This window comes from Physella acuta, unplaced genomic scaffold (assembly GCF_028476545.2).
Source record: "Physella acuta isolate Inbredline_101_S28 unplaced genomic scaffold, ASM2847654v3 ptg000006l, whole genome shotgun sequence".
Taxonomy (NCBI): Eukaryota; Metazoa; Mollusca; class Gastropoda; family Physidae; genus Physella; species Physella acuta.
The window spans coordinates 735001-756776 of NW_026731526.1; the positions used below are offsets into that span (position 1 = coordinate 735001).

Here is a 21776-nt window from a genome sequence, read left to right on the forward strand (position 1 = left end):
TTGGCTATTCCGCATATTGCATAGACATTGTTGCCACTGGATCCACAAGAATGGGCTGCACTACAATATTTTACACAAACAACTTATAATCTGTTGGTTATATTATTGTCACTCAACTTGTCTGGACGTTACGCCACGGCAGCAGATGTGTTAGCTGAGGATGTCGTTGCATTTATGGCAACCTCCATTTCTTGTTCGATGTTCGCAAGATCTTCCTCAGTAACTAAATTATCGAGAGCCTCTCTTGGTAGATTTGAAATACTAAGTCCCATTTTTGCTTTGCATCCAAACAAGGCTTCGCATGGCGATTGTTGGATTCATTGATTAAAAAAGGGGTTTTCATAAATTGAATGAATTTGAGACATTTAGCCCATTGAGATAATTCATTTGTCTGCATCCCTGTCATCATTATGTTTTGAACATCTTTGTTGGCACGTTCTACAATGAATCTTGGCTTTGGCTATGCCTTGGTTTTCCGGGAACTATTTTAAGATCAGGCGACATGTTCTTTAGTTCAGAAATATTTTGGCAGCCTGTCTGTCTCTTAGTCTGACAGCCCTTTTGGTCAAGTCGCATTACATATAGAATGCTATAGAAAACAAGAGCCAAACAATACGTTACTCACAATGAAACCGCACCCAGAATAATGAAAACGCGATCACAACTTAGTCTAGATAGGACGTCGGCCAGGACATCCCGGCCAGTGAGCGCATTGGCCGGCCAATGTACGAAATACGCTGTTAAGTTTAAGAGCTTCAGATTTTTGCCAGTACGTCACGGCCAGTGCGCGCATTGACCGGCCAATGTACGAAATACGCTCTCATTGCTAAGCTCTTCGGGCTTTGACCAAGAGAGCCGGCCAATGCGCACATTTGCCGGTCAATGCGTGCGTTGGCCGCACTTCGGGCTTTGACCGTAACATATATATATATATATATATATATATATATATATATATATATATATATATATATATATATATATATATATATATATATATATACTAGCGTACTAGTCCACGCGCGCTGCCGCGGGGATATAAGAAAGTCTGATGAAATATATAAGAAGGGTTTAATCAATGCATTGCCAATCCTATGTTCTAAGACGCGTGACCTTGTTTTCTAAAACTGAGTTATTTAAATGTAAACTATGCCTACGCTTAGATCATAAATATAGGGACACGGGTTTACCTACAATACCAACACTACCGCGTGAAAACCTTGAGTGCACATTAATGACTCACCAAAATAATGAGGTAGAACACACTTCGGTGACCGCCCGTGTGTCAGGGACGTAGTGGGGCGCTCTCGGGAGCCCCTGTTACACTTACGCAGAGGCGCCGCGTACGGCTCCTGGCTACAACTAACCTAGGCGCCACAGTGCTCACAGAATAACCCAGCGAAAAATGAATATTCGACGTGCTATAAACATCAGTGTGGCTGGTGCAATTTGTTAGCGTTACTAATGGGGAAATATTAGAAGCTCTGATTGGATCGTTTAAAAATATATGCAAATGGCATCATTCGCAAAGTGACGAAACTGTACAGAAGGATTTCCTCGCGTTACAAAGGTTTTTTTAGAAGTGTGACTTTTAATTTTGATTTGAGTTGCCCTTCTAAGCTTAATTTTTTACGGAAATATTTTCATTATTTTGAGAGCTGTAGGCTTTGGAGTTGTTTGGATTTTTTACGGACAAAAGGAAACAACCCAGTGTTAATAATCTAACCTTGGTTAATTTTCCTGATTTAAAAAAAAAAACGTATTACAGGGCACTCAGCAGCCTTCTTGGGAGTATTCTCATCAACTCCCCAAAGTTTCATGGCACACTGATGAAAAGTGTCGAACCGCATCTGACTTTTATTTTCTATATACCGTATATAGAGAAAAATCGAACCCTCCCGGGGCGCCGCCCTTGCGAAATTACAAAAAAAATTGTTTGCAAAACCCTTCCAGGTAATGTTCTAATCAACTTCCCAAGGTTTGATATCGATCAGATGAATGGTGTGAAACTGCAATCGACTTTTATTTTTTATATACCGTATATACTGAAATATTGCACCCTCCCGTGGCGCCGCCCTTGCGAAAGTAAAAAAAATATTTTATGCAGAACCCTTCCAGGTAGTGTTCTAATCACTTCCCCAAAGTTTGATATCGATCGGATGAATGGTGTCAATCTGCAATCGACTTTTATTTTTTAAATACCGTAATATGGTGAAAAATTGCACCCTCCCGTGGCGCCGCCCTTGCGAAACTAAAAATTACTTTTTTACAGAATCCTGCCCCAGACTGTTCTAATCAACTCCCTAAAGTCTCATGGCTATCGGATGAACTGTGTCAAACTAATTTCGACTTTAAATTGTATATACCGTACATATAGAAAACGCACCCTCACGCGGGTCCGCCCTTGAGAAATTAAATATGATTTTTTACAGAACCCTTCCCCAGAGTGTTCTGATGAACACAACAACGTTTGATGGCGATCGGATGAACTTTGTCAAATCAAAATAGTTTTTTATTAATATATACCGCATTTAGAGAAAAAACAAATCGCGCCCTGCCAGGGCGCCACCCCTGCGAATTTGAAAAACTTTTTCCGCAAAAACCTCTCCCGGAATATTCTCACTAACTTCCCAAAGTTTCACGGCGATGTGATGAGAGGTGAAGTAATGCATAAAAGACAAACAAACAAACAGACATACACACATACATTGCTTTATATATATATATATATATATATATATATATATATATATATATATATATATATATATATATATATGTGTGTGTGTGTGTGTGTATGTGTGTGTATGTGTGTGTATGTGTGTGTGTGTATTGTATGTGTGTGTGTGAGTGTGTGTGTGTGTGTGTAATTTGGTGACAAAGAAATTTGACTTAAAAGTCGACATAATTACGTTACTCCTTCTGATTACATTATACCAAACGGACATTTTCAAACATAAAAGTCTTTTAAGTTCACTTTGAAAAAATTTTTTTTTTAAAAATATAATAAATCTACGATAGGGCACTTCCCGGTGCCGCAGGCGCGTCAAATTTGGCACGATGGTACCTTGGGGCGATAGAACACTAGGGCCGCTGACGGTTTGCCGAAAAGTCTACGGACAGGGGGTCAAAACTGACCTCGACTGACCGGCGCCTTATATGGGCTATATTACGAAAAAAATTTCCTCCGACGACCCCCCTTGAAATTTTGTGAGGTGGTAGGAGAACGCCTTGGGGTGTCACAAAAAACTCGCCATGTCCGCGAAAAATCTGGAAATGGGTCAAAACTGACTAGTCGTATTTCCCTATATAATCTTTGTATTTTATGGGAAAAACAGAGGGTCATTTCAACGCGGATTTTATGGCACGTGCCTTCTTTACATCTGGCTAATTTTTTGCATGTTTATAGGTAAACGGCTTGGCCGTAGGGCAGACCTGTCGGTTTGACTCAAAGCCCTAGACGAGGGCTAAAACATGACCGCGAGTGAAATTCTCTTTATATGAGCTCTATTACGAAAAAAATTTCCTCCGACGACCCCCCTTGAAATTTTGTGAGATGGTAGGAGAACGCTTTGGGGTGTCACAAAAAACTCGGCATGTCCGGGGAAAATCGGGAAATGGGTCAAAACTGACCAGTCGTATTTCCCTATATAATCTTTGTATTTTATGAGAAAAACAGGGAAATTTCAACACAATTTTTTGGTTACTTAACCTCTTTACATCATGCTAATGTTTTGCATACACTTCTATAGATGACTAGGCCGTATGGAAAAACTGTTGGTCAGACTCAAAGCCCTCGACGAGGGCTAAAATATGACCGTGAGTGAAATTCTCCTTATATGATATATATATATATGTATATATATATATATATATATATATATATATATATATATATATATATATATATATATATATATATATATATATATATATATATATATATATATATATATATATATAAATTGACGAACGATCCCCTTAATATTATGTTACGTCGTAGACCAACCCTGGAGGGTAACAATAAAACTTTATTCCCGTCGGAAATAGCCATTATAGTAGTTAAAGTAAATATGTTCATATACCGTAATTTCCTATATAAGCATAGCAACTGTTTGTAAAAAAAAAGTAAACAAAGACATACGTCATACGTTCAGTTTTCAAGGGAGGTAACGTTTTTAAAATTATTATTTTTCAAATAATTGAATACTATTTTAAACAGAAACAGAAAATGACGAAGTATAGCATTTGTTTTAGTACAAAATTAAGTTGTTAATTTAGTTACGTATCCTAATTAAATAAATAAATAAATTTCAAAAGGCAATGTAATATAAATTATGAGATATACTGTTCATGGAACCTGTGTAGTTCTAATTCCATTTTAGTTATACATGGCGTACTTTCCAAAAATTCCCTGAGAACGGAATTTAAATGACAGAAAAAAACATTTTTTCTAAAGTTAGCATTACTGTTTAAATTAAACTTATTAAAGCACTCCACACCCAATCCATCGCTAAATAATTAAGTATTCAAATTCTCAAATGTTTTTTAAAAACCTAAGCGAAGCTAGGCAGTATGCCTAGTGTATATATATATATATATATATATATATATATATATATATATATATATATATAAATAAATTACGTTCTTAAATATATTATACACTACTATTTATATCACTATAATTAAAAGCGTGGGCCGCTTGTTTAAATGCTTATTATTATAACGGCCCTCGCTTTAAATTATAGTGATATAAATAGTAGTGCATTAATATATTTAAAGAAAGTAATGAAATTTATATAATTTATATAGAAAATATATACTTTTAACGGTGTCCGCCCCCCTCCCCCCGAAGACAGTCTACCCCCCCCCCCCCCCCCCCGAAAATTTCTAGTGCCCCCCCCCCGCCCAGGGTGAAAAAAGTCTGGAAGAAACACTGATTAGGTCCGATATCTAAATTCTTTATACTTCATCTTCATGTTTTGCTTTTCATGTGAAGTCTGTGTGACTTTAATTTGTTAACTACGTGACAATTGAGGGAAATATAAGTATAGCTGAGTGGAACGATTTTCTTGAACACAACTTCAATGGTAAAAGTAACCCATGAATAGAAGAACTTACGTGATTTTCTCTTAGAGCATCCTTTATTATTTCGGCCCTTAGCAGCTGTTTTTCCATCTGGACAACAACCCCATTTAGAAGACTTGCAATCATCCACTGCCTCGGTAGGACAACCTTGATGATCTGGTCCATTTGCATTCGTCGTATTATCTGGGCAACATCCAAACTCTGTTTCAGAACATCCACTGGATAAAGGAGGAGGACAATTACTTTTGTCGGAACTTTCAGCAACAGTTGTATTATCTGGGCAACATCCAAACTCTGTTTCAGAACATCCACTGGATAAAGGAGGAGGACAATTACTTTTGTCGGAACTTTCAGCAACAGTTGTATTATCTGGGCAACATCCAAACTCTGTTTCAGAACATCCACTGGATAAAGGAGGAGAACAATTACTTTTGTCGGAACTTTCAGCAACAGTTGTATTATCTGGGCAACATCCAAACTCTGTTTCAGAACATTCACTGGCTAAATAAGGAGGACAATTACTTTTGTCGGAACTTTCAGCAACAGTTGTATTATCTGGGCAACATCCAAACTCTGTTTCAGAACATCCACTGGCTAAAGGAGGAGGACAATTACTTTTGTCGGAACTTTCAGCAACAGTTGTATTATCTGGGCAACATCCAAACTCTGTTTCAGAACATTCGCTGACTAAAGGAGGAGGACAATCACTTTTGTCTGAACTTTCAGCAACAGTTGTATTATCTGGGCAACATCCAAACTCTGTTTCAGAACATCCACTGGCTAAAGGAGGAGGACAATCACTTTTGTCTGAACTTTCAGCAACAGTTGTATTATCTGGGCAACATCCAAACTCTGTTTCAGAACATCCACTGGCTGCCGGAGGAGGACAATTACTTTTGTCGGAACTTTCAGCAACAGTTGTATTATCTGGGCAACATCCAAACTCTGTTTCAGAACATCCACTGGCTAAAGGAGGAGGACATTCACTTTTGTCTGAACTTTCAGCAACAGTTGTATTATCTGGGCAACATCCAAACTCTGTTTCAGAACATCCACTGGATAAAGGAGGAGGACAATTACTTTTGTCGGAACTTTCAGCAACAGTTGTATTATCTGGGCAACATCCAAACTCTGTTTCAGAACATTCCATATCGAAAATCTGTTGAGGGCACCCATCTAAATTTGGTCCAATTTTGGGTGTAGTGGAATCTGGACAGCATCCGTATTCTGTTTTTGAACAGTCTTTCCCTAATTCTGGCAGATAAATGACTCTGTTAAAACCATTAATGTATATACACACTAACACGTATACATATTATATATATATATATATATATATATATATATATATATATATATTTATTTATTTATTTATTTATATATATATATATATATATATATATATATATATATATATATATATATATATATATATAATTATTTATATCTGTATATCATGTCTGAATACAAAGAAATATGACTTAAACTTCAAGATAATTACGTTACTACTTCTGATTAAATTATACCAAACGGAAATGTTAAAACATTACACGTGTTTTAGCGCATTAAAAATCCATTAAGCCTTTTAAGTTTACTTTTGAAAAAAACAGCTAACTTCATTCTTAAGTTGAAGCTTCAATCAAGCATAACTCAATTTTTTTTACACAGTTTGCCTAAATTTCATCGACTTTAATATTTTGTTAGCCTTATTAGTTAGGTCCGATATCTAAATTCTTCTTTATACTTCAGCTTTATGTTTTGCTCGGGTTGTGAATTCTGTGTGATTTTATGTCGTTAACTATGTTTCAGTTGTGGGAAATATAGCCTAAGTATAGCTGAGCGGAACGATTTTCTTGAAAACATCTTCAATGGTAAAAGTAACCCAATGCGATTTTAATATTACAGTGAGTAGAAGAACTTACGTCGTTTTCTGGCCGGTCTCGCTTGACTTATTACAATGAGAACTCCAATAGCTATGTAGTAAAACATGTTGTAACGAGGACTCTCGAGGCACGCAATCTGGTATATTTAAACAAAGTGTTTGATTGGGTGTAGTGGCGTTGTCAGAATGGTGTTAAGGAACTTAGCAACTGGTGCGTGTTGTATGACCGGGAATACACTTGGCCTCCCTGAAACATTATAGGGCCTACATGCGTTCTGAAGAACGTCCTTCATATGCTAGGTTTCTCAGAAACAGGTGAACTCTACTTCATTTGCCTCATGTGTTTTGTGCACGTTCGGGAAAAGATTATTTAAATATATACAAAATTTTGAAAAATCCACACAATGACCAATTTAAGGTTACTGTTTGATTTAGGATGTCGAAAGAATCTTTAAACAAGTTAATTAAAAAGTCTAGTGACAATTTTAGCGCAATTTCCTTATGTTATCTAAAAATAGCTCTGTCGTAGCGTAAATCAAGAGCAGGGTTAGTAAAACCATTGGTTAGTTATTAAAACGTTTTTTTATTAATTTTTTTCAGTATTTTACATGTTTTATTTACAATAGAGTTACATGACTAAAAACCATTGCGCGCCTAGCTACTGAACGTGATGACACAACCATTGAACGTGATGGCGCAGCTATTGAACGTGATGACGCGTGTGGTGTGGTTGGAAAAAATGCCTACTAATTCGGTCCAAATTTTAATTAATTCAAAAGAATTTTTGTGACCGAACGAAAGGATATTTTTGAAAACTTTCTTCGGCAGTATTGTTCTAAATTATGGCAGGAATCGATTGGTACAGGTTTCAAGTCGCTAAGTGGTCTGGTTGCCGAGATATGGGCCAAAAACTGCATTTTTTCGAGGTGTTTTGGCTTTTCCGGGAAATCCATGAAAGAAACCCGGAATTTGTATGGCCTATGTTCATCCTCGTAACTTGCTTAACATATTTGCTTTGGAACTAGTAATCGATATTGCTTCGTTGAGGAGGAGATACGACTTAAAGCTGCGGACACACATCCATCCATCCATCCATTCATACATCCAGAAATGACGGGTTAATAAACGCAATTCTCCAGAATGGAAATTGCGCTAAAAATCAATAAAAGTATCAAATGAAGAATTTATTTGTGCTTGACTGTCGTGTACCATTTGTTTAGATTATGTATACTGTTTAGTTGGTGATAATCGTATTTGAAAATAACAATACGGGGTGGGGCAGTGGTTGTTGGGTGTATTAAATTTGACACGCTATAGCGCATATTAGTGGGCTCAGGGTTTTAGAGCCTATAAATTGGGGTAGGGTATAGGTTTTGTAGTGTTGGCTGGCTGTAGTCCCATTCCGGCAACGAGATGAACTATCAAATTTGCCCCCCCCCCCCCCCCCACACACACACAAACAGTAATATAAGCTTTAAACCTAAGTAGCAATCTATTTTCCAAAGGTTGATTGTGTATAATTAAATACTACTGCTCACAATGAGCTTTTCGAATTCTATTTCCGCACCTTTATGTCGGCGCCCAGGGCGCTCGTCCCAATCGTTCTCCTCTAGCTACGCCTCTAATGTAGAGTCGCCATGTCTAGACAAAATAGTTATTGATCAAATAGGATTTAAATTGCTTTTAGCTCCTAAGCTGATTGTTTTGAAATTACATAATTATTGCGATGCACAATACATTTTCACAAAAGAATTTTCTTTTAATGAATCTCCACCCTACTGCAAGTTAGAACATATGTTTTTTTTAATATCGTATGGATTTGGTGGAGCTTTGGTGTGACAATTGTCATTTTAGTCATCTATATCTATTCTTTTTTTTTATCGCTATCTTCAGTAACTATCGCAGTGTCAAGCCTGTAAATTTTATTTACTAGACTCTCAGTTTCCCCTTGGAAAACGGTCTTCTGGCTGCACTAAATTAAACTTAAACCAATCTATACATCTACACATCAAATATAACGTTTGAATACTAATACAAAAAAAAGAAACATCCAGAGCACCAGTTTAATTTATTGACTACCCAACCTGTTTCCTTACCTTATTTCATTTTTATTTGTTTTTACTTTTTAAACACAAAAAATAATGTTACTTCGTTTTTTGCTATTACAAAAACAATTATTTCCGGGTGGTACGTGCCGTTATCATTAAATCACATAATGATTAATCTCATAATCACATAATGTCTATCGAAAATTGATTATGTTGTTGGAAAAATTAAAATTGGCATTATACTTATATTTTACACTTATTGTAGAAATTCTGAATTATTGAATCTAAATATATATATATATATATATATATATATATATATATATATATATATATATATATATATATATATATATATATATATATATATATATATATATATATATATATATATATATATATATATATATATACATAAACAAACTTGTAAACTTTGGTTAATTTAAGTACATTAATATGCTCTTATCCTTCCGTTTAGCTGGTGCTTTATTTTTGGCAGACTATGAAGAAAAATCCTACCATAAAAATCTTATATCATATATCATGTAGTAAAAAATGCGAGGTTAACCATTAAAATTATAATTTAGTGTCTAAAAGATTCATGTGGCTTATTTTAATTAGTAAATGTACACAGTGCAACAAATTCCTTATTAACCATAGGATGATATCATAATGACATGCAAAATCTTTCCAGCAGACCTCACACCTTTTCCAGTAGACCTCACATCTTTACCAGTAGACCTCACATCTTTTCCAGTAGACCTCACATCTTTTCCAGTAGACCTCACCCCCTTTTCCAGCAGACCTCACACCTTTTCCAGTAGACCTCACACCTTTTCCAGTAGACCTCGCACCTTTTCCAGTAGACCTCGCACCTTTTCCAGTAGACCTCGCACCTTTTCCAGTAGACCTCACACCTTTACCAGCAGACCTCGCACCTTTTCCAGTAGACCTAACACCTTTACCAGTAGACCTCACCCCCTTTTCCAGCAGACCTCACACCTTTACCAGCAGACCTCGCACCTTTTCCAGTAGACTTCACATCTTTTCCAGTAGACCTCACACCTTTTCCAGCAGACCTCGCACCTTTTCCAGCAGAACTCACACCTTTACCAGTAGACCTCACACCTTTACCAGTAGACCTCACACCTTTTCCAGCAGACCTCGCACCTTTTCCAGCAGAACTCACACCTTTACCAGTAGACCTCACACCTTTTACAGGAGACCTCACATTATTTCCAGCAACGGATGTACTTAAAAACATTCAGTCATATTTCCAGGTCTAAAATTTTATTTTCTCGCTTCAGTTTTCACCCGTTGAAGGTTGTTAAAAATAAAAACAGACACCAAAACTTGCAAGAATGCCTTTCTCTTTCATCATATTCTTCGATAAGTCAAACGTCCGCTCTTATTGATCAGAATATTGATTTTTGATAGAATAGATCCCCATTTATCAATATTTTCACACTGAAACAAAAGAGCCAGTTGAATACCTTCACAAAATTAAAGGAAAAGCTACTCACGCTTTTCCTTTCAGTTATTTAAATAGGTGTTCATTTTTACATATTTAAAAATTATAAGTTTTATTTTTTACTCTCTTGTATACAAAGTAGAGAGGAAATTTTGTAATCGTGCACAAAAATCACATGAAATGTTGACAAGTTTCAACGTATTATATCTCAGTACTTAATCAATTACGGAGTATAGGAGACTTATTTTAATTGGGTAAAAATTCTAAATCCAGATTTATTAAAATCTGTTTTAGGTGTCATTGAGTCGAAAAAACTGGGCTTTGCAATTATGTCCGTGTGTCTATGTGAGTGTCTGTCTGTCTGTTTGTGAACACGATAACTTGAGTTACGTTACAGTTATGTTGACAAAATTTCATGTATAAGTATTTTGTCAACTTTGTAGTTTTTTATTATTTTTTTTTACTTAGTCATCTTCCGGTTTCTGAAAAGTCAATTACTAGAGTACCGTTAAAGTTAGGTGGACAAAATTCCCCAGTGACGTAGCCAATGGCGGCGCCAGGTTATTTAACGCCCTAGGCAAAACTTATTAAAACGCCGCCCCCTCGCAATATTTTTTCGAGCCCCCTTATTTTATATATATATATATATATATATATATATATATATATATATATATATATATATATATATATATATATATATACATTCCAAATTAAATCATTTCATTGCAAAGTATATCCATCATGAGACAACAAAGCACACAGAGGTAGGCTCGAACTAATTTCTGGCTTGTAATAATCAAGTTTTAAAATTTATTATTTACTTATTCACGCCCAACGAAAATTATGAATAGTGTTCCTTCTTATTTGGCAAGTCTGTCAAAGACTATGAATCAAGGAAACTTGATTATGATATGTGTAATGGTTTCCCGCGTTCTTTTTTTTTAATTATTATTTATTCTATTAATTTGGAATTAATTTCTTTTGAAAGTTTAGTCATTTTTAGTTTTAATTCGTTAGTAAAAAAAATAATTTAATTTGTTGTTTTATCGGCACCCCGATTCTACTATTTAAAGAAGAGAATACTGAATAAGTCATGGAAGTGGTTTAAAGATTGCCTATTTTTCATACTATAACTTATGTAGTTTTTAGCGCAATTTCCATACGGACAATTGCGATTATTAACTCGTCATTTCTGGATGGATGGATGAATGAATGAATGAATGTATGGATGTGCGTCCGCAGCGTTAAGTCGTATCTCCTCCTCAACGAAGCAATATCGAGGACTAGTTCCAAAAGCAAATATGTTAAACAAGTTCCGAGGATGATTGTGGGCTAAAAAAATTCCCGGGTTTCCTTCCTTGATTTCCCGGAAAAGCCAAAAAACCTCGAACAAATGCAGTTGTTGGTCCATATCTCGGCAACCAGACCACTTAGCGACTTGAAACATTTACCAATCGATTCCTGCCATAATTTAGAACAATATTGCCGAAGAAAGTTTTCAAAAATATCCTTTCGTTCGGTCACAAAAAGTTTGCTGAATATATGATTTATCTCGATTTAAAATTGTTACGGATAACATAAGGAAAATGCGCTTAAATTGTCACTAGTCTTTTTATTAACTTGCTTTCACGTTCTTTTATTGACGTATGCAAAGGAGTAAATACTTTGCCAACAATAAAACAAAAACTTTAAGTCGTTACATAAATAGATCCTACTCCATATCTTTAAATAAGACAATGCGATGCAAGTAAAGGCACGGCATGTGGCGTTTACGTTTATGGTTCTAGAATCTATAGCAATGACGTAAGGACGGACGGTCTGACTGACACACTACCTGGCCGCATATTTTATAGATACCATTACTAAAATGAAGAATCTAATAACGCTTTTTTCAATATTTAGTGAGTTATTATTTTGCATTTAAAGAACATCATTTATTTAATGAGTTATTATTTTGCATTTAAATAACATCACTTATTTACTTCTTTTTAGTGCATTCAAAGTTTGGTATTAAAACGTTTAAATTATTTTATTTTCCTTTACAATTGTATGAATGCTGCTGTTTTAATTATATGAATTTAGTACTCTATATTTATTTTCGACATGGCCATTATATTGGTAGCCAATATAATTTTATATTTTAAAACCAATTGTATGGATAAGTATTCTTAAACTAGGCCATGGCGCAAAATCGTAAGCTACCTCATTCAATTTTAATTTCACTTTTTCCTACCAACAAAACATATATTGAAAATGTGAAGACATGCAAGTAAATTAGAAAAATAGGACACCCAATCAAAGGACCACAGCTGCTAAAATAGATGCTTGAGATCGTACGGTGCCGAATTGCACCACTTCGCCGGGGCGCCGTCCTTTTGACTTCTAATTTCGTATAGGGAGAAATCATTCCAGGAGTATTCTCAACAACTTCTCATTGTGGACCGGATGAATGATAAAACTATGCGTTAAAGACATATAAACAAACAAACAGACATAATTGTATTTATATGTATATAACATATTTAAATATTGAACTAATTAGCTAAGCAACCATATTGTTTTCGGTGTGGGGAAAATGTTTATTTGCTCAACTATTTCACAATAGCGATGGATTCGACATCAAAGCATTCATCTTTTCCAGCTTTCAAAGCAAGCGGTTAGCTCTACTTCTTTTAACAGCCGTTAATCCGTCTGGACAAAAACTCTACCTAGAAAAAAAACAGTCAGGAGAATTAGACTTAATTAACAAATTATCGTTAAATATTTGGTACAGTAGTTGTGGCAGTAGTTTCCCATCATGACAATAAAAATATTTAAAAGACGTGCAGCCACTAGACTTACCATTCTAACATCCTTTATTTGTTGGACCCTTGGCAGCTGTTACTTCGTCAGGACAACAACCATATTCTGAAGACTTGCAGGTGGCATCAGGCTTACTATTGGGGCATCCTTTATTGTTTGGGCCCTTGGCATTCGTTTTCCCATCAGGACAGCAACCATATTTGGTCTTATCGCAACTTGGTTTGAAATAGGGACAACCTGATTTCTTTGGGCCTTTTGCGGCTGTCACATTGTCTGAACAACAACCGTATCTTGAACTAGCGCAAGGACCTATATAGCAGTTTGCGTCATCTTCTTCGGCAAATGTTTTTCCATCAGGACAACAGCCGTATTTAGAAGATCTGCAGCCACGAGCGTCACGTTTAAAGCATCCTTTATTATTCGAGCCCTTGGCAACTTTTTTTCCATCTGGACAACAACCCCATTTGGAAGACTTGCAATCATCCACTGCCTCGGTAGGACAACCTTGATGATCTGGTCCATTGGCTATTGTCTTATTATCTGGGCAACATCCAAACTCTGTTTCAGAACATCCACTGGCTGCCGGAGGAGGACAATTACTTTTGTCGGAACTTTCAGCAACAGTTGCATTATCTGGGCAACATCCAAACTCTGTTTTAGAGCATTCGCTGACTAAAGGAGGAGGACAATCACTTTTGTCGGAACTTTCAGCAACAGTAGCATTATCTGGGCAACATCCAAACTCTGTTTTAGAGCATTCGCTGACTAAAGGAGGAGGACAATGACTTTTGTCTGAACTTTTTGCAGTAGTTGTATTATCTGGGCAACATCCAAACTCTGTTTCAGAACATTCGCTGACTAAAGGAGGAGGACAATCACTTTTGTCTGAACTTTTAGCAGTAGTTGTATTATCTGGGCAACATCCAAACTCTGTTTCTGAACATTCGCTGACTAAAGGAGGAGGACAATCACTTTTGTCTGAACTTTTAGCAGTAGTTGTATTATCTGGGCAACATCCAAACTCTGTTTCTGAACATCCACTGACTAAAGAAGGACAATCACTTTTGTCTGAACTTTTAGCAGTAGTTGTATTATCTGGGCAACATCCAAACTCTGTTTCTGAACATTCGCTGACTAAAGGAGGAGGACAATCACTTTTGTCTGAACTTTTAGCAGTAGTTGTATTATCTGGGCAACATCCAAACTCTGTTTCTGAGCATTCACTGGCTAAAGAAGGACAATCACTTTTGTCTGAACTTTTTGCAGTAGTTATGTATATATATATATATATATATATATATATATATATATATATAATATATATATATATATATATATATATATATATATATATATATATATATATATATATACATACATACATTTTAATATAAAACATTAACGTCGACATAAATTAGATTACTCCTTGTGATCAAATTATACCATACGGATAAGTTAGACTTATTAATTAGGTCCGATAACTAAATCTCCCTTTATACTTCAGCGATATGTTTTGTAAATTCTGTGTGATTATATTTCGTTAACTATGTTACAATTGCGGGAAATATAGCCTAAGTATATCTGAGCGGAACGATTTTCTTGAAACAACTTCAATGGTAAAAGTAACCCAATGCGATTCTAATATTAGAGTCAGTAGAAAAACTTACGTGGTTTTGTGGCTGGTTTCGCTTCAGTTAATACAATGAGAACTCCAATAGCCATGTAGAAAAACATGTTGTAACTAAGAGTCTCGAGTCACGCAATTTGGTATATTTAAACAAAGGGACTGATTTTTTGTAGTGGCTTTGTCAGAAAGGTGTTAAGGGACTTAGCAACTGGTGCGTGTTGCATGACCCGGACAACACCTTTACTCCCTTAAAGATTATAGAGCCTACATTCGTTCTGAAGAGCGCCCTCCACTGGTGATGCGGTACGCTTCTACAGTCGATGAATTAACCAAACCAGGGGCAGCGTCCGGCAACCATGAGGCAACACTCAGTTGGAGCTTGAGCTCTCAGGGCTATCTGCAAAGAAGGTCTGAGGTGGTATCGAATCAACAATCAAACTACTCCATGGGCATTCTCGGACGCTCTGTCTTCATAACCTGTGGAATTTCGAGTTACTATGGACAGAACAGCATTTTAAAAACTAGGATGCATTAAAATCATCCGATTACTATTTAGACGAAAATTATAAATTTCTTTTTAAATCTTAGTCTGGCTAATAATTAATGTTTATACATATTTATATAATTTTATTAAAATCCCCATTATATATATATATATATATATATATATATATATATATATATATATATATATATATATATATATATATATATATATATATATATATATATATATATATATATATTGCTACTCGAAAGACTCGAGTTCGAATCAGCATTTAAACAGAATAATGTCCATGAGTCCACCCAGCTGTAGGAAAAACAAAAGGCTGGGCATAGTTCCGACGACACTATCCCTTCATATGCCGAGGTTTCTCTGAGTCAGGTTAACTCTACTTCATCTGCCCCATATGTTTTGTGCACGTACGGGAAAATGATATAAAAATATATAACTTTGAAAAGTCCACACAATGACCAATTTAAGGTTGCTTTTTTATTTAGATTGTCGAAAGAATCTTTAAAAAACTGAATTAAATGATCAAGTGAATAATTTATTTATGCTTGACTGTCGTGCACCATTTGTTTAGATCATTGATACTGTTTATTTTGTGGTAATCGTATTTGAAAATAACAATGACTAGAGACTTGCAAGAAGACAGAGTGTAGTACTCGTCTTTCTCATCGGCCGCAAAATACGTTGACAATCACGTCTAAAGCGCGGGGTCAAATAGCCGTATAAAGTCTGGCGAAAATGGATCAAGACATCACAAATAACTTTCATACTTTTTGGTAAGATCTATAAGGTAGTGGGGCGGGGGTTATTTGATCTATTTATTTGGGCACGGTATAGCGCGTATTAGCACTACAGCTCACAGTGGGCTTTTTAATTTTTGTCCGAATTCTTTTTGCGCCCCTTTTATGTCGGCGCGGTGTGTGCTTGTCCCACCCGTTCTTATCTAGCTACGCCTCTAATGTAGAGTCGCCATGTGTGGACAAATGAGTTATTGATCAAATGGTATTTAATTGTTTTAGCTCATTAGGCTCATTTTTTAGAATTACATAATTATTGATCTGCACATTAAATTTTTTGAAATAATATTTTTTTAAAAGGAATCTCCACCCTACTGACGTTTTTTAATTATAAATTTGGAGGAGCTTTGCTGTGACTCAATTGTCATCTACATCTATTCTTTCTTTATATCTTCTTTTTTTACAAGCTTTTATTTAACTTGGTTCCTTGTCAGTCTGCCTGTCTGTCTGTCTGTCTAGATCGAAACGGCCGTGTGAAATTGCAGGCACTTCTAACTAACAGATACGGTTCGTAATTGGTACGTGGGTCAAGACATGAAAACAATGCATCGTGACATTCAATTTGAATTAATTGGTTACCTAATAATTTGTTTATGAATTAATTAAAATTTGGATGAATTAATAGGCAGTTCTATCCACACGCGTCATCACGGCCGTGTTGGGCGTGGAGCCAGGGGGGGGGGGGGCTCTACGTCAAAAGCGCGTCATCACATTCAATAGGCGTGGGATGGTTTTTAGTCGGGTCATCAGTCTAGTTCTTTACCATCACATAATACACGCGTCATCACGGCCCTCTTGGGCGTGGAGCGAGGAGGGCTCTACGATAAAACAGGGCAGAGAAAGGCAATACTTTTAATAGGCGTGCAATGGTTTTTGTCATGTAACTCTATTAGAAATAGTACTGAAAAAAATTCATTAAAAAAACGTTTTAATAACAAGCTTTTATGTAATAATGCACTAAAAAGTAGAAAATAAATTATACACTACTATTTTAATTGCTATAAAGAAAAGCGTGGGTCTCTTCCTAAATATTAGTTTAGGTATCCAATAAATACTAAAGTGACCCCTTTTTTAATTACAGTAATTTAATTAGTAGTGTCTAATATTTAGGAAGAGACCCACGCTTTTCTTTATAGTTATTTAAATAGTAGTGTATAATTTATTTTCTACTTTTTAGTGCAATATTACATAAAAGCTTGTTATTAAAACGTTTTTTATGATTTTTTTTTCTATCTTCTGTAACTATCGCAGTGTCAAGCCTGTCAATTTTATTTACTAGACACTCAGTTATATGTTTTTTAATTCTATTTTTTTGATATTACAAAAAAAATCATTTCTGGGTGATACGTGCCCTTATCAGTAAATCACATAATAAAAACTAACATTAATTACTCTGTATTCTTATTATAGAATGTCTGTTAATCACGTCCTATCGAAAATTGATAATGTCGTTGGAACTTGTTGGAATAATTAAAATTTGCTTTATACTTATTTTTTACACTTATTGTAGAAATTCCAATTTATTGAATCTAAATATATATATATATATATATATATATATATATATATATATATATATATATATATATATATATATATATATATATATATATATATATATATATATATATATATATATATATATATATATATATATATATATATATATATATATGATTATACAAATATACAAACTTGTAAATTTTAATTGAATTAATTAAGTATATTAAAATTCTCTTATCCTTCCGTTTAGAAGGACAAACTTGTAAATTTTAATTGAATTAATTAAGTATATTAAAATTCTCTTATCCTTCCGTTTAGAAGGTTATTTATTTTTGGCTGACACTGTGCTGTGTAGAAAAACCTTATTTCATATCTCATGTAGTACGAAATGCGAAGTACACCATTAACATTATAATTTAGTGTCTAAAAGATACTTCACGTGGTTTATTTTATTTAGTAAATGTACACAGTGCAATAGCAACAATATCCTAATTAACCATAGGATGAAGTCATGTTACATCGCTAGGATTGATAATGACATGCAAACATCTTTCCAGCAAACCTCACATCTTTTCCAGTAGACCTCATCTTTTTCATCAGACCTCACATTATTTTCAGTAGACCTAACATCTTTTCTAACTCATGACGTACCCAAACACTTTCAGTTTTAATGTTTCATGTTGTTAAATATAAATACAGACTCTAAAATATGCATGAGTGCTGTTCTCTTTCATCACGGTGGTCGATAAATCAAACGTTTGTTGTGATCTATTAAAGATCGAACTCTGATTTTGATTGATTTATCATCTTTTATCAATACTTTAACACTGACAAAAGAATCAGGCTCGGCTTTTTTGTGTGTATATTTTCTTTTATCGTTCATATGTGATTTATTCTATTTCAACATCACACAACGCTGATGCTTTTAACTTTATTATCACAAAAAAACACCAATTTCTTTAACTTGGCATTTAAAAGAACATCAATGAACCATAAAAGAACCATAAAGCAGCCCGCTTTTTCTCTTGTATAAACTACATTTGAAATCAGAAGTTGTGTAAACGTCTCTTCAAAACACTTTCTTCTGCCAATGCATAATAGATTTTTAAAAAGTCAGTGTGAAATGGAAGGGGGGGGGTGGTATATTACAAATAGAAAAAAAAATATTTTAACTCCTTTCAATCAGCTCAAACAATCTTACAAAAAGTGCCGCCGTGGAATGGACCTCGTCACATCACCGTGTTAGGTAGACTGGTACAGCGTGGGGATGGTGGGGCACCATTGATTGTCAATAGCTATAAAATGAGCCCTCTATTTTATGTTCGTGACATTGCGGACTTGCGCGTGCATTGGTTCCATTTAGGATAGGTCGACCTATAAATTTAATAGTCTGTTGGTAGAAGGTGCCTCTCATTGGGGATTTTATTTTTGGCGTTTCGTTTTTATGTGGAACAACGGGCGAAAAACAAGCAGTGTCATTCATTTTTTTTTTTTGTGGAAAGTTAAAAGAATTGATTCCTTAGAGGATAAGAGATCCTATAAGTGATGGTTTAGAATATAGAAACCAAGTCTTAAGCTTGCTTAGGTTTTGAGATCTGTTTTTACTTTCAACTTAAAACTTTGCAGTCACGAATTCAAACATTAACCTATAAACTAGTATAGTAAAATTCGAGATAATTCTATGCTTCTTTCTTGTTAAATAATTTGGTAGAGAAGAATTTTTTTTTTAAAATTGACAATGCATGTCTTAACTTGGTTTGTTATGGTTGCTTGCATTGGATATTGTACTGGTATATTACGGTCCTCTAGGCTGAAAATTTCGACTTTGTGTGATGTCCAGAACAAATTCTCCTCAGGATGTCTCACGTTAGCCAAACCAACGCCCATGCGCCGGATGGAGTGTACTCGCATCTGTGCAGACAGAAACAACTGCAGTGGTGTCGCCCTAGACAGCGCAAACAAATGTTACATTCTTGCCTACTGTACGGACCCGGCCTCGGGAAATTGCAGCCAGACGGATGCCGGGTACACGTTTTATAAGATGGTACCATCAATGTCTGACTGTAAAGGAACGTGGATACCCACGATCCGGTTTTGTCAGTGCAACTCAGGGTACATCGGTGAGAACTGTGACACGCTTGGTAAAAGCTGCAGGGACCTGGTAGGCAGCTATAAGGTAAACACCAGAGTCGGCTCATACCTAAGAAGTACATTCACAAACGCTTCCTACCTTACCAACTGCGCTATCATGGACACCGGCGAAATTCGGACTGATTTCGCTAACTTCCGCGTGACGGTGCCGTTCTACGTCAATCGAACGTGGGAAGAATACGTAGCTGGGTTCAGCTACAACGTCGGCTACCTGACCCCCAACATATACGACCTGTGGGTGGGGCTAGACAACATGTACTATCTCTACTCCGTCTCCAGGAAACCGGCCAGAATGAACGTGCATTTGTATTTTGGCGGTGACACCCTCGGCTACGTCTTCATATACTACAACATCAACATCACGGATTCCTCGAACAACTACAAGTTCTCTTACGGTAGTTTTGCAACAAACAAATTCCCTGCTTTATCATTCCCGCCTGTTAACGCCACCAATTTCACCAACTGCTTCTCCAGCAAAACCACCCCCGGGTTCTCGGCCCCAGGGCGGGACAACGACGACGACCCGGTCAACGACTGCGCTAAGCAATCCCAGGGGGGCTGGTGGATCTCTAGCTGTAACGTTGAACCCGACTGCAACCCTTTTGGCGTTCCATATAATTCTTCTTCAGATCCAATTACTCTTGAGCGTACGCGCTTCAAGAATTCCAACATCCGGGACTACGTCCAATATTTTAGCGTTATACGAATATACCTCATTGAAAGTCCTTAATATGTTCATTTTGTTTCTCAATATTATTTTTAATTATCTTTAAAATCATCTATGAAAATTTGTTAAAGAATCGAAGAACAATTTTTGAATATAATATTTAAAAAAAACAACACAACAATTATATTGATTCAAAGGAATTGGTTTCATTAAGAAATCAAATATTAAATAAATCGGGAGTGATCTAACCTAAAACTCAGGATTTAGACATGATTTTTAATTCATTTTAATTATTTAAACTTTTTTAAAAATAGAATAGAAAAAAAGAATATATGTTGTTTCGCGGGCTTTGTCTGTCACACTTTTCTTGCTTTGATAGAAAGGCAATATTTTAGAAGATAAAACAACTAAATTCGATGGAAGTAGCACCTCATTTGCCGGCATACGTCGCTTCACGACGTGCAATAGAAAGACAGAGAAAACGCAAGCAGCTGCCATTCCCAAATCCGCATAACGTTGCAGAGATAACAATTCCTGAAGCTCTTCAAACGACAACAAGAGGGCAAAATTTAGTCTTGTTGGACTCCGGACCGACTGACGTTTACAGAATGATGATGTTCGGAACAATGGATATTATCAATCGGTAAAGCTCATGGTTGCTAAACCGAAAAGTCTCGAGTTCGAACCCTCGGGCAGATGAGGCTCGTTAGCTGGGAACAGCCACTCTTCTAGGAGAGACAACTCCAAAATCAAACAACTGCTGCCTTGTAGTTTTTTCATGGTTGGACAAAGGCTATCGAAGCAAATCCAAAAACAAAAGCAGGCTGAAATCGGAGTCAATGACCTCAATGGCTCATAACCAGTTGACACGTAACGCTTAATTGTGATGGAAGCATGGTCGATTCGGCAAAGCTCATGGTTGATAAATTCGAAAAAAGTTTCGAGTTCAAACCCTCTGGAAGATAAGGCTCGATCCCTTCCAACACTAAAATTTTAAGAACGAAGAAGAAGAAGAATCGTCAATACCAGTTTTTTAGTTAAAGAAACTAAACAATTAGTTTTTAATGAAACAATAAAGAGTTAACATCAAACAATACCTTCAATCTGAGTTAATTTTCTTGTTCCTATTTATTAAATATGGCTGTTCGATCTTTAGTTTGCGCTCTTATGTCGGCGCTCTTTTGTCGGCAAATTAGCGCTCTTATGTCGGCGCTCTTATG

The 21776-nt window shown here is 35.7% G+C and overlaps 3 protein-coding genes across 4 annotated transcripts in view; 1 reads left to right on the plus strand and 2 right to left on the minus strand.

Moving 5' to 3' along the window:
* The window catches only part of LOC131937207 (papilin), a 9305-nt gene extending 2196 nt beyond the window's left edge, over positions 1-7109 (minus strand). Inside the window, exons 1-2 of the mRNA XM_059294481.1 lie at positions 7014-7109; positions 5125-6345 (exon numbers count right to left, since the gene is read on the minus strand). Of these exons, the coding sequence (XP_059150464.1) occupies positions 5125-6345; positions 7014-7080 (1288 nt within the window). The 5' untranslated portion in view covers positions 7081-7109. The remainder of the gene's footprint in view (positions 1-5124; positions 6346-7013) is intronic.
* A 5954-nt stretch (positions 7110-13063) lies between these two features.
* On the minus strand, positions 13064-15233 carry LOC131937539 (papilin). Of its 2 annotated transcripts, none has more exons than XM_059295171.1 (3): positions 14965-15233; positions 13337-14524; positions 13064-13199 (listed from the first exon to the last, which is right to left on the minus strand). In XM_059295171.1, the coding sequence occupies exons 1-2, from the start codon at positions 15029-15031 to the stop codon at positions 13341-13343; spliced, it is 1251 nt and encodes a 416-aa protein (XP_059151154.1). In that variant the 5' UTR covers positions 15032-15233; the 3' UTR covers positions 13064-13199; positions 13337-13340. The 2 variants fall into 2 exon arrangements, with proteins under 2 accessions (XP_059151154.1, XP_059151074.1); XM_059295091.1 differs by having other exon boundaries at positions 13064-13203.
* Positions 15234-19779: 4546 nt separating this feature from the next.
* On the plus strand, positions 19780-20619 carry LOC131937273 (ficolin-2-like). The gene has a single exon (XM_059294592.1). It carries the CDS (start codon positions 19780-19782, stop codon positions 20617-20619), a length of 840 nt encoding a protein of 279 aa, XP_059150575.1.
* Positions 20620-21776: the final 1157 nt, after the last annotated feature.